The sequence below is a fragment of the Hydractinia symbiolongicarpus genome, chromosome 15 (genome assembly GCF_029227915.1).
Source record: "Hydractinia symbiolongicarpus strain clone_291-10 chromosome 15, HSymV2.1, whole genome shotgun sequence".
NCBI classification, from domain to species: domain Eukaryota; kingdom Metazoa; phylum Cnidaria; class Hydrozoa; order Anthoathecata; family Hydractiniidae; genus Hydractinia; species Hydractinia symbiolongicarpus.
The window spans coordinates 4691920-4705818 of NC_079889.1; the positions used below are offsets into that span (position 1 = coordinate 4691920).

The 13899-nt window shown below is 32.9% G+C and overlaps 1 protein-coding gene across 1 annotated transcript; it reads right to left on the bottom strand.

Moving 5' to 3' along the window:
- Positions 1–1237: 1237 nt before the first annotated feature.
- Positions 1238–2982, bottom strand: LOC130629072 (uncharacterized). Its single transcript, XM_057442171.1, has 2 exons — positions 2869–2982; positions 1238–2083 (listed from the first exon to the last, which is right to left on the bottom strand). The coding sequence occupies exon 2, from the start codon at positions 2063–2065 to the stop codon at positions 1694–1696; it is 372 nt and encodes a 123-aa protein (XP_057298154.1). The 5' UTR covers positions 2066–2083; positions 2869–2982; the 3' UTR covers positions 1238–1693.
- Between the last annotated feature and the right edge of the window lie 10917 nt (positions 2983–13899).

Consider the following 13899-nt stretch of genomic DNA (forward strand, 5'->3'; position numbering starts at 1 on the left):
ATAAACCATACTATCAGGACTAAACGTTTTAGCCTAATTTTTTTAAAAAAAATTTAACGATTTCAAAAATAATTTGAGGTTAGATGGATAACAAACACATGCATAGCTACGAGACTTTACAGCAACTTTTTAGGTTCTACGATTTTGCGAAATCATACTGCATATATAGCTTTTTCGCAAATTTAAGTGGCCCACGACAAGTACACGATTTTTTTTGAACAACTCGTCTATAAACAACAGAACTTAAATATGAACAATTATCAAGCAACTTCGTGGTTTTTTAAAAAGTATTTTGAACTTGATTGTAGATATTAGCTGAAAAACAAGCAACTTGAATTGTGACCAAAATTTTAAGTTGCTTATAAAAAAAATCGTGTAGATTACTATCACTTTGATATATTTGTTCATTCAAGAAATATTCATAAAAATACAATATTATCTGAAAGAGACTTTCTAAATTTTTCTCTTAAAAAAAACCAAACATAAAGAATTATCTCGAAATGCATGTTTTAAGTCTAAATACTACAGTATCTTTCATATGTTTGCGTCTACGTTTTTTAATATAATAATAATTTCAATAAATTTTAATATTAGCGCGATTGCATCGGCTGCGAGTAAATAATTAAGAAAACTAAGGAAGTCCAATTGTTGAATGTCCAACTGGTTTTTTTATTGTAAACAAGACTTTTATTGTGTACAGCAATCAGAATTAACTACAATACGCATCTGTCAATTCGAACAACTGTTATATTTAGAACAAATTTCTTGGCTCTTGCTTTGAGAAATATTTTCTGTTTACTGCCTAATTCGAACTTTGTTTATTTGAACATAACAATTCCTTAAGGTGTTCGAATTTGCTGATACTACAATGTGTACCGTGATACGAAATAAAATACTTAGCAAAAATGTACCATATTAGAAAAATAATATTTGTTCGATGAAAAAAATAGCTAATGATTATCATGTAGTTTAGTAAATTATTTTTATTAAATAGAAAGTATAAAAAATATAAGATAATTTTTTTTGCTTTATATTAATAGATCATTCAAAATTTCGAATATACAGTATAAAAATGAAACGTATCAACTAAATAGCTTTTTAGTAGAGCGCAGTGGCAATCGTTTGAAGAAGTTCTAAGAATAGCACAAAAGCCTCTTCATATTGTGGATTTACAATCAAAATTTTGTGAAAAAGTATTATCGTGTGTTGCCGGATTAATGTAAAAAAAGAAAGAATATATTACAAAAGTATGTATAAATATATAAAACAGAGTACATATAAAAAAAATTAAGAAATTTTTGAATAGCCTTTCAAGAAATGAATTAATTAAAAAAGACCTTACATAATTTTTTTCTACAATAAAAAAATTATCATGCTAAATAGATATAGCTAGCTACATATTTGTATATAAAACCTTTTTTTTAAATAATCATTCACTAAAGTAATCTAAATTTTTTGGAATGAGTTAATTTCCTTCGACCCGCACTCCATTTACTCTTTTATCCCACTTTTTTAAGTTACCGTTAGGCAAACTTGACCATAGATTTAGGTCGATACTAAACCTTAGTACTGGGCACTGGGACCTAATCGTTAAAATTTCCTTTACGAGGTAATGTAATTGATTTTTTTAGTTCCATTTAAATGATCAAAAGGTTGGGGTAACATACAAAAATAATTTCAAAACCTTTATTGCTCAACCAACTTGAGGGGCATTAGCTTGAAGGTGTGAATCAGTAATATACTCATCATAAGATGGTGGGTCCTCCAACACTTCTTCAAAATTGCTTGTGCTGTTCCGGACATCCAGATATGATGGTGGTCGATCACTTAATTTAGAAACAGTAGTTGCACCAAGGAACACTTGTCCTTCTCCTTGTGGTTCATAAGTAATTTCAATGGTATCATCAGGGTTATGGCTAGCATTTCGAGAAAGTGATCTACTGAATCTTCTGATTAAGGCCGGAGGTTGGTATTCTTCGTTGCGTTTACAGATGTATATGCAAATCCCAAAGAAAAACAGGAAGATACATATGCCAACAATAACCAATACAATAACACCTATCATACTTCATCTTTTATTCATCTAAAATTATATAATGTTGTACTGAGATACTACCAGAAGAAACTGAGCTGACAAAGAATTACATGTTTCAAAGCAATTTTTTATACCAGATATGTAAATAAGATATGTAGGACCTCTTTGCAGCAACGTTATTCAAAAAAGTAAACGCAGCAAGTGAATTAAAAACGAACTGCTATCGATACACAGGTCGTTTCAACTGCTTGTAATTGAATACCTGTTATCAAGAGATTTACGGTTACGAAATATTCTGAGTTTCATTCCGAATGCTGCATTTAGGATGTGCAAATTTTACTAAATTATACTAAATATAACTTTCTGCCAAATACCAAAATATTAAGCAACGACTTTAAAGATAACAAGGAGCGAATTAAAAAGAAATATATTTGATAATATAAGATTCACTCCACCCTTCACATAACTATACAGAGCATTGTAACTATACACCATAAATAATAGAATGTTTGAACCACTCCAATGTGTAAATACCAGATACACAAATGTTAAACTCATTTTCAGCCTTTCTAAATCTTGTCGGCATTTGTGATGCCAGCCGAGGTGTGAGCAAAGGGAAGCAAATAAAATATCACGTCATATGTTTTTACTGACGCGAACAAATTCGAATTAGAAAGGATGATTTTTAACTTTGTTTTTTACAAAAAAAAGAAACCCAGCATGAAGTATACAAACAAGAATGTATAAACATTTTTACATGTGTGGAGGATTGTGATAAATTCAGAAATTATGCATATTAACCGATTGTTACACAAAATAACAAAAGTACTGACCCTGACCCATGTACACAATACCCAGGGGAAATGCATAACTCCAAATTGACCATAAACTTCTCATAACATACTACTAACAGAAAACGATTGAAGAATTAATACAAACTACCATGTAGATAATTTAACAGCAAAATTACAAGATTATAAATAAATAATAAAGACATAATATAAAATTAAAATTTTTAACACGAGCGCTCTAACAAAGAGTCTCCATTTAGAGTCATTATCGTTTGTTTTTAGTTGTTCGTGACCAATAGCTTGAGATTATTTTGACCCTGTAATTGGGAAATAAAAAATTTAATGCATGCACCAGAAAATTCTATAGTTGGCAAGTTTCCAGATTCTATAATCAAGTCGAATTGACTTTGAGAAGAATACAATGGAGGCAGGATAAAGTGATATACTACATAACAATTTATATTTGCTTCAGTTTATTTTTTATTGCAGGTTGAACTAATGTCTATTTGATGTTTAACAAATAATTTGCACTAAAAATCAAGTCATATATAAAAATAATAAAATTCACTTTTCTATAATTAAAATAAATAATACAGAAAACATATAAAAGATAAACAAGCTTACATCTTAATGGTCAATCGTGAACATCAAATATGCGCATAAACAATGAAACAATGACATTTTTGGACAACCTAAAAACCTTTTTTATGGTTAATTTGGGGTCGTTAAGGGCTGTAGCCTAGCAGCATAATTTTTCTCAAAAACAAAAAATCAACTAAAATTTGTAAATAATCATCTGTTCTCGGATTTAGTTCATCCATAAAAAAAGAAACCAATGAGTTTTAAAAAAAATGTGAAAACCATATTTGTACCCAATATTAAAACCAGATTTTTGCAATTTATGAATAATGATCTGTTCTTGCATATTATTCCAAGTTTAATATTTCAAGAAAACTCGAGAAAACCTATTTTTGGCCAAAATTTAGTACTAAATACCACCATTTTTAAAAATTTAAGTGTCACTTTTTTAGTATTTATTGTTAAGTGACTTTGTCCAAAAATTAAAATCAAACAATGAATTTCTGTTTTCCTAAAAATTTTTTAAAAATACTATTTTTTATTTATATAAAAGTAATAAAAGTAATATAAAATACTTTTAAATTAATACTTATAAAATATATAATATATAAAATGAAATTTCAAATAGTTACATAAATACTAAAACAAGTTAACATTGAAATTGCAGTGGAATCAAAATTGATTTTGAATGTATATAATGCCTGAGAATCATAAGGACGTCTTAAAATGGTATATTGTCTTTTTTCTCGCTGAAAATAATTATAATACTTTAGACTATTTCTTTACACCGTTTATACATGAAAAAAGAAAAATACCGACACAGGCTACCTTAAGGATGCAAAAGAAAAGATTGCAGAACAAAATAATTATATGGAAATAATGTTTGCAAATTCCTATAGTATTCACAAACGTAATTCAGAACAAAAAATGGCAGACATTCACAATTCTTTATTTTACCTTTACATTTTACATCCAGCTCATTTGCACTTTTCCATTAAATTTAATGTTATATTTACTTAGGCGAAACAAGGCTATATGAGGTTAATATTTTGCAATCTTTAATTATGCAATTCCAATAAAAATGTGTGCATTCGTTATTTTGCATTTTGCATTTCCCAAAATTTAAGAGGTCTTTCACCAGATTTTCCTAATCATAGAAATTAAACTCTACCAGTATAATAAAGATCTTTATTTCATATAACACCATTTTTAATTCCAATGCCAAAAATCAAGAAGAGCGTTACATATACTGCCATTTTCTAGTTGCCAGAAGAAAACTTTTACAAGTATTATCATACAAAATCAGTTAAGTTACAGCACTGGTGATGCCTCTATTCATACCAACATCTGTATTTTGAACAATCACAAAAAGGGAATCAGAATGATTGATTGATGAAATGGCTTCCTCGTAAGACGGTGGCGAAGCTTCATTAAAGCTACCTGTATTCTGTGTGACTTCTGTATATGAAGGCAGACGATTAGGTTGATTGACAGGAGATTGATTTGATGGACCAGATGCTTGCGATGAAGATTCAGATGGTTGATTCAGTTCTGCTTTCCTTCGATTTACACGTCTTCTCCAAAAATAACAAAGCCAAATAAGAAATATAATGCTAATTGCAATACCAACCAAAGCTGAAATAAACTTCACCATTGTCTTTTGTGAGATTTATATACATACTTGATTCATTCTTCCTAAACTATACAACAATAAAGTTATATAAGTGAATCATTGTTAATGCCAGCAGAATAAGACATAAAGATTTATAGCTGGTCACTGGTTCTGCTTTCTCTCTTTACACACACAGGCTTTTACACAGACAGCCAGAATTGGAGTTTGCAAAACACCTTTTCTATTATTTGAAACTAGTAGTCGATATGTCTGTGGAAAATATATTTAATTTTAATGACGTCAGCAATGACCAGTTCATGCAATTTTTTTTTTACAAATTTGTTTTTACATTACTTCTATTGTGAACAAAACAAGAATATGGATAGAATCATGTGCTTCTCATGATTGCTTAAAGAGATATTGGGGTTTAACGGTTTTCTAATGACGACATCAACCTGTGGATTGACCAAACTTTAGTCCCAACTTGGTCAAATCCCTAGTAATCCACACAATTAAGGTCTTGATATTAATTTAATAATCTGATGTCATTAAACTGATTTTTACTGATGTGGTTTAATTTATTTATTAAGGTAAAACTTTTAAAAAACGTAATTTTTTTTACATATATAATTAGTTACAAAAGGCTATTTTCAGACTATATGTCAATTTTTTTATGTTATAACACACTTGTCACGATTTTATAGCTAAAATAATATTATCTTTCACCAAAAATATTCAACAATTCCTCTCTAAAATAAATTTCATGAATAATTAATTAGTTCTGCCGAATATAGTTTAAGTCTATGCGCTTTGGAAATTGGACAGAAGAAATTTTTTCTTCATTATGCTACACGTACAAATTAAAAGCTTTAAGTCAAAATCTATACTAACTGATTTGGACACACCTTAAAACAAAATGGCTGACACACAAAAGCAAAAGAAAAGAAACAAAACCTACCAAGTGGTCTGAGTGAAACCACGATGCAGTACACAAAATGTGATGAATGAGCAATAAAAGTTACAAAACTTAAGTTCTGAGCTAAGTTGATGTTTGCTCTTTGACATTCAAATCATGGCTGACTTCAATCAAAAAATGTGTGTCCTAATTATGATTAAAAATATAGTTTGCAGAAAAATAGTCTGCACTGAATAAAAGCTAATGATAATTCTCTAAAGTAATTGAAAGTAATAAATGATGATAAGTGAACAGAAAACTATTAAGTGAATTCCCTAAGGATAAAATAAAAGATAAATTAAACAAAGGAAATGATAACAATTATAATGAACTAAATATTAATGTTTTTTCTTTACAAGCAACAGTGGTTGCATTACAACACTGCACAAACTTTAACTTTCAAATTTTCAGACATGCTTGGTGAACCATGCAGCCAAGATACAGTGTGTGGAGATCTTTTTATGCAAAATCTTTTTCTTTTAACAGTGTTCAATGCAGCGAGGATGATAACAAAGAATCTTTCGAAAAAAACAAAAGGCTGTTGTTAAAAAAATATGAAGGAACAAAAAAATTCCACACACAGTTTTAACAGGGTTAACCCAAGGTTCCTTTAAAAACAGAAGCTGATGAAAAATAACAAGATTGTAAAAGGTTGGAGCTCGTAGAAGCTGAATTTTTTCTTGTTTATAATACATATTCAAATAGAAATTTCTGCTGAGTCAACAATTTTGGTCTCAAATTAAAATCATTTTATTATGTATATATTAAGGCCTATATTTTTAGGAAAAGGGTTACTGCCATCTATTATGAACACATCCATTATGCACACTACTGATGGAAGTATCCTATTATATATATTATAGTCGTTAGCCCACAGAAAAATCCATGGGTTCACCTGTCCTTCTTATACAGCATTGCATACACTTCGCTACTTGCGCAGCTAAGCTACCATTTTGCCTGACGGACAGACGTATACAGGTATTATAATATAGATTACAATAGAATAGTCAATAAAGCCTGAAAAAAAAACTAGGCAGGAGAACAATGGAAAAGAGAACCCTCACTTGAATTTTGATGCTTTAGCAAAGACCTGTCAATACACAAACTCTTTTGGAAGTTTGTTTACCCGTTGACTCTTGCTTAGTTTTGAAACACTGATCAAAATAATAGCATTATATTTGCTTAATTAAGCACCTACGGCAATGTAAGGGTTTACCCTTCATTTTGTTATGATTTTGGTCTCATTTATCATGTTTAAAAAATGTTATTATTTTGTTTAGACAAATTAAAATGCTTTAAATGGCTGTTGATTCTCGCAGACGCATTGTCATGCAATATTGTTCTACGGTCACATTCAAATGGGGTAAAACATAGACTTTTTAGTCAAACCTTCACAGTCATCATGGTGACCACAGAGAATTAAAATGTACACTCTAGGACATTGCAGAACAATATTCTTTAATATTTAAGGACAATTTCGGAACAAATTGTTAACATTAAAAATCTCTAGCCCAAAAAACCTTTGGTGATACAAGCAATTCTTTGCAACACAATTAAGAAGGATTTGTGTGACCACTAGAAGTTAAATATGTTGCAGCATTTTACAACGCTCGTTTTTTATTAACATGTTTACCCTTGTGACCAGCAGAGAGGGTCACAAGGGTAAACGTGAGGGTCCCTGATGTGCAAGCCTTCAAGTTTGCTTAAAAATATTTCAGAAGCAGGTAACTTTTTTTCCCGTTTATAATTGATTTTATGCTAGAATATAGTGATAAAATTAACTTTGGACAGAATCCAAAGTGATCTGGAGTGGTAATACAAAGAAGAAACTTCATTAATCTTCATTAATTACTCCTGTTTTCAGAGGTGGAATGAAAACAGTAGCATTAAAACACTGTCCTATAGCTTTGACCTGTTATGTGATAAAAATATTTGAGAAAGTTCTTCACAATAATCTTGTAACCTTTTTTAGGAGTAACGATCTTTTCTAACCCAAACCAACATGGATTTTGGGCTGGTCATTCTTGTATGAGCCAATTGCTTAACCACTTTAAATCAGTCAATATTGGAATCTGATAAAAATGCAGATGAAATTTATCTGTTCTTTGCCAAAGCTTTTGACAAAGTTGATTTTGACATTGTGCTTTGTAAAATAAAAAGCTTTGGTATCTCTGGTAAACTGTTCCAGTGTTTGAAAAGCTTCTTGATCACTCAATCGGTAGCAGTGGATGGCGAGCAATCAGTACCAGTTGATGTTCTCTTTGGTGTACCACGAAGAAGTGTCTGGGATGACTGATATTTCTGATTCTTATTAGTGATATCAATAAAGATATCAAACACAGTAAAACTTAAAATGATTTTCTGATGACACAGGCCATTTCTTGAATAAAACTATGCTAGAACTTTTGTAAAACGTATTAACCACAAGTGCGATGGTGTTTTGGCAGATTTGCTATATGTTTTTGGCATTAGATATATTTCTAAACATTTTTGATTTCTCCTTCCCATTTTAAAAAGATTTTTTAAACTTTATTTAACATGTTTTTTCTTTGGTATTACACCACGAAAACATTCATGTGAAAGCCGTATTAAGGTACAGGACACCTAACCTCTCCCATGTTCTGGTTATATTTAACTTCAGGCCTTGCCATGAGTCGCAAGCAATTTCTTGCGCCCGCGTAGTGCTCGAGTAAATGCTCGTTACCCGATCATTCCATTGCTTGCGTAAATATTAAAATTTTGAGATAAGTGTAAACGTTTTTCTCAAGAATTGATTGGTCTTTTAAGTGAAATTCCTGCACGAACGCTCAACGTGAAACTGAAAAGATATTTGGTGTGATTATTTTCCATCCATTGTGCAAAAGTTCATTCGGCATTTTGTAAAACGTGTGCAATACAGGCATTAAGGTTAATCTTTGCTGCTCATCCATTTTGCAGTAGAAAAGTGGGGGATGTTTTAAGTCGTGAACCCCAAACACAATGATCGAGCGTCTGGTATAGCGACTCTCAATCTTAACTTCCTTTTCTACATGTCCGAAATAGTATGCATAAATATGCTGTTGTTTTCATAAATTTATTGTTTATTTTTCAGCAAATAGAAAAAAATATGCTTCGTTTTCAAAAAATCTTTATCTGCATGTCAGGTACATAAAATTTATACAGAAAAAAAAAATTATACAACACATGGGTTTCGTTTTCAAAATTGTTTGAATAACAGTTGCGGCATAAAGAAAATAATCCATTAAATTTGGACCTGCTATGGTTTCCAATTGTTTCGTCAAATGAAGAAATTATCTACAATTAAATCCATGATAAATTGTCTGTTCCGCCTGTAAGTGCAGTTTTGCAGACTTGCATCGGCGTTCACCTCCGCATTAGTTAAGAACCGCATGGCTGGATTTCTTGTGTAAGACCTGGTTACCAACGATGAAGGAGCCAGGCAAGAGAGATTTATGTTTACGTAGTTTTTTAACTAAGTCAGGAGTCTGTGAATTAGCTAGGATGGTCAGGTTAGCTATGAATAGGCTTGCTTGTGGATTTCAAGGACCAGGACTATTCAATAATTCTGAGATCTAAAAGTGTCCGACCAAGACGGAAATCTATCGGACGTTTTAACCAACGAAAGTTCTAAACGAGCCACGGACATGTCCGACCAAACTGGAAATGTGGCAGGCATTTTAATCACACGCCTGAAACGATTTAGGTGTGTGCCAAGGCGCACGCCTCTCCTGAAAAAGATGCCCTGAGAAACTAAATGTAAAGTTTTTTTAACGAAAAATATGGCGAGCAAAATTGCTCGCGTGGACACTCTGACGCGAGCAATTAATTGATCGGTAGGTTATTTGCTCATAGCAAGCCCTGTAACTTGCATGGGTGCACACTCTTCTCGCAGTATTCTCTGTGATGATGAAGGTCGGACTGACTTGTAGAATAGTTCCCAATGGTCTTCCGTCTTTCGTTCCAGTCTCAGTGTTATGCCAAGCATCGCACTCATCTCAAGGAATGATGACAGTAACGTCAACCGTGCTGTTGCAGATGTCTGGGATGCCTCGAAACTGCAGAGACCTCAGCAAAATAATAAATGGGCTGAATACTTCAACGTGAAATTTAATGAGAAGAAATTCATAGTTCTCAGGTATGGTAACTTTTTTAGCTCATTTTTTTACGGAAACATTTTTGAGGCTTAAATTATTCTCGAGTGTAGATGTATAACTGCTGATTGAAATAAATTCATATATAAAAGTGGTAATAACATCTTTTGTTTGTTAAAGCTAAAATGGCTTAGATGTGCATATTTTACATGGCTAGCCTCATTAATATTGTTCAGCCCAGATTGCGAAAACGGCCTGTTTACAACCGGGACAGCCAGGTGTATGTACGCATGGTCTGATTATGCTCTTTTTGCACTGGTTATGTCGTGGTGACCGGATTATGAACGCTGACTGGACAGGCAGGCTGTGATAGGCATTTTCTTCGAACTTTTGTAAATTAAACATTCCCTGGAAGATAAAACACCCCTAAAAACTAGGCATGGCGAAAGAAAAAAGTCTCAACGTAATTCTTCTTAGTATAAAGTACTCTTGCAGTAAATACATTTCAACATAATATACTTTGAAGTAACTAAATTTCACGGAACCTAAATTATAAGTTTGTTGAGAAGTTATTAAACTTGTGAATCCCAAAATTTAGTATTTGTCACAAAATTTCGTTTCATTTGTGAACAACAACAACTTTGCCACCAGTGATGACGAATGATATAAAAGCGGTTAGCCCCGATTATGTTCCCTGTATAAGTGCCAAATAATATTTTTTGAGTGCCGGCCTGTCCTGGTTAAGTTGCCCGATTATGTATTTTCTGCCATTTTCTTAACCGGGGCAAGCTGCTGTACTTAATCAGGACAGCGTTTATTATCCGGGCAGAACAATATCGAGGGATATACCCTGTCTATTAATTCCAGGAGGTGCCATGGCTTAGATGGAGAGTCCTAGAGTATTTATTGATCATTTTGAGCTACACAGACCTAACTAGGGCCCGCACTCTACTACACAATTCCTGGCAACATCCAATGGCACACACATGGAGCCATCTCCCCAATTTCCCTCACATGGCTTTGGGTTAACCCGGGGCTATGGTAACATTCACTCGTCCGTGTTGAATCGCTGTCAAGAGGAATCGAACCCTGTTCTAGATAGATGTGCATATTTTACATGGCTAGCCTCACAAATATCGAGGGATATACCCTGTCTATTATTTCCAGGAGGGGCCATGGCTTAGATGGAAAGTCCTAGAGTATTTAATGCTCATTTTGAGCGACGCAGACCCAATTAGGGCCAGCGCTCTACTAGACAACTCCCGGCAACATCCAACACGGCCCACACAGTGTGCCATCTTCCCAATTTCCCTCACATGGCTTGGGTTAACCCGGGGCTATGGTAACATTCACTCGCCCATGTTGAATCGCCGTCAAGAGGAATCGAACCCCGGTCTCCCGCACAGAGTACGAGAGCTATAACCACTAATCTACGGCGCCACATTACCATTACCGCTACCTAACCTACCGCTTTCTAACAAAAGGATCCCATGTGTGAATAGAAAAAATTAATATGAATACTGTGTTTTCCCTAATACTATTTGCAGGGTTGCATTAAGTTATTAAAGTTAATAAAGTATAAGCTATAGCTAGCTAGCTGGTTTTACATGCCTGGGGATGGGGGGGAGGGGTGATGCCAAAAAACTTATAGCATAGGTAGCTAAAGCTAACCATTTGCAACTCAAAAATTCAAAAATATCTAAATTTATCTGTACAGAAGTAGATTTATGGCGAAGACAAAAACTTCCCAAAACAAGTAAGATACCTGGATGTACTAGAAAAAAGTATCAAAAGAGAGTGAAAACAGCCAACAAGTGAAAAAAGTGGTTTCCATTTCGATTTTTAGCGAGTGTTCTCGAGTTTCCAAATACACAAGCGATTTAAACTCGATGTTTAAATCCTCCTTGTTTTCTCACGTGATCAAATCCTATCCCGTTGATTGGTTTTATTAAAAACTTTGATCTAAAAATGGTAGACGAGAAAAAAATAGAAAACAATTTTAAACATTGCAGGGAGTTGCGTAAACAAAAAATTGTTGTAAGGTTTAGAATTTAACGTGCCTTGCAACTTCCGGCGTATAATAAAAATATTTAACAAGATTTTATGGTATCTAGCTATATACTATTGCTGGTTTATGTCATATATGCAAATTCTAAAGATGCCAAGTAGTGCATCTAGTGCTATAAACCTTTTCCAGTCAGAGAGTTTCTGCGTGCCAAATAGCTGCTAAGCTGACCCTAATTTTATCTAGCTATCATGCTCATCGACAATGATCTTCATTTTCCTTATTAATGTAAGGGTATATGGTTTCTACAGAGCAAGAGGAAACCAGATAAAATTTGAAATATGTGTGGTGTATATAAGGTGTGTGTGTGTTGTCAGAGGGTAATCTGGTGGGAGGGGGAGTTGCTCATTTTTTATCAGTCAGTGCAAATATTAGGAAATTTGTTAATGAAGTTTCATGCAGCATAATAAGTTAGCCTTCTTACTTTATATATGCCTTGTTCTTCAAGAGCCTTTAATTTTAGAGTAATGTTTAGTTTTATTCCTAAATTATGAGTTTTCCACTCCCCAACAGAGCGGGAAATATTTAAATTTGATTCATTATCCAAAAAGACCCAAAATGACTCATTTGTCTTCTTAATGAAACAGTTTACTTACCTCCAACATCTTCTCTTCCATTCTAAACACTTTTCTTCCAAAGTGTAAAATACTTCTCTTTCATGAAAGCCCAACTCTTGTCCGTAATATATTTTTGAGCTGAATTTTGGTAACTTGCGTTTTTGAATAAATGACATAACGGCTATGATGAAAGATTTTTGTTCCTTGTAATTAGTAACTCTCCAATAAAAGAAGCACGTAGTTTATATTTAGTAGAGACTATCATGATTTTAAGGGCTCTGGCAGCTAGCTATTTTTTCACTTTTTGTGTCTATTGATAAATGACTAAAATTGGCTACTCAGGTACTGTGCTCAATCTATTTGTAATAATTGTTTTATTCATGCCTCATGCCTATTATGATATGTTACAATGAAAAGGTTTGGTAAAAATGAAAAGTAAAAAAATCAGATGCAAAATTATGGACCAGATTTTTTAATTTAGTTGTGAAGAGAAAGTTTCAGGTGGAGAAGTGTTAAGTGCAGAAGATGCTATCGAGAAGTGTCAAAATACAGAAGAAAGCAGTTTGAGTTATTAAAAAGAATTGTTTTTAAATTGGAAGAAAAGTGAGCCATAGGAGCCATTGTAGCTATTTGCTATTTTTTTTTTTTATATATATATATTTTCTACGCCTTATTTTCATGTGGCAAAGTTACCATTTTGAAATTACGTAATCACATCAACTCTTTAGACTGACATCAATTATACTTTCAAAATTAGCAAAATCATTGCATTGCACTTTTTAATGTAAGGCTAAATAATTTAGAAATGGTGTGCAGACATCAGTTATTTTTTTTACCACATGGGTAACTAGGATCTCCCGGAAACAAAATTTAATCAATATAATTAGGCCGGTACTGGTGACTTAATAACATCATAAAAAATCCTTTGCAGCTGACATCTCCAGCTGTGGTTTAGAAGTAGACCACCTGTCATTGATCCTGTTGAACATTAAATATGGCACCTACAGTAATCGTTAATGATGACAACTATCAGGTCATTCCTTGAGACGAGTGCAATCGCACGCCTACTCGCCCGCACACTCTTAAAAAGATTTACAAGTGCTTTTCATCGCACTCGTGAATTTCTATTTTTCTAAAATATTATTGTTTTAAAAGTATAGAGAACATTAAAGTTGACCCCTTTCCTTCATGCTGACACTCTTATGCTCGGTTGT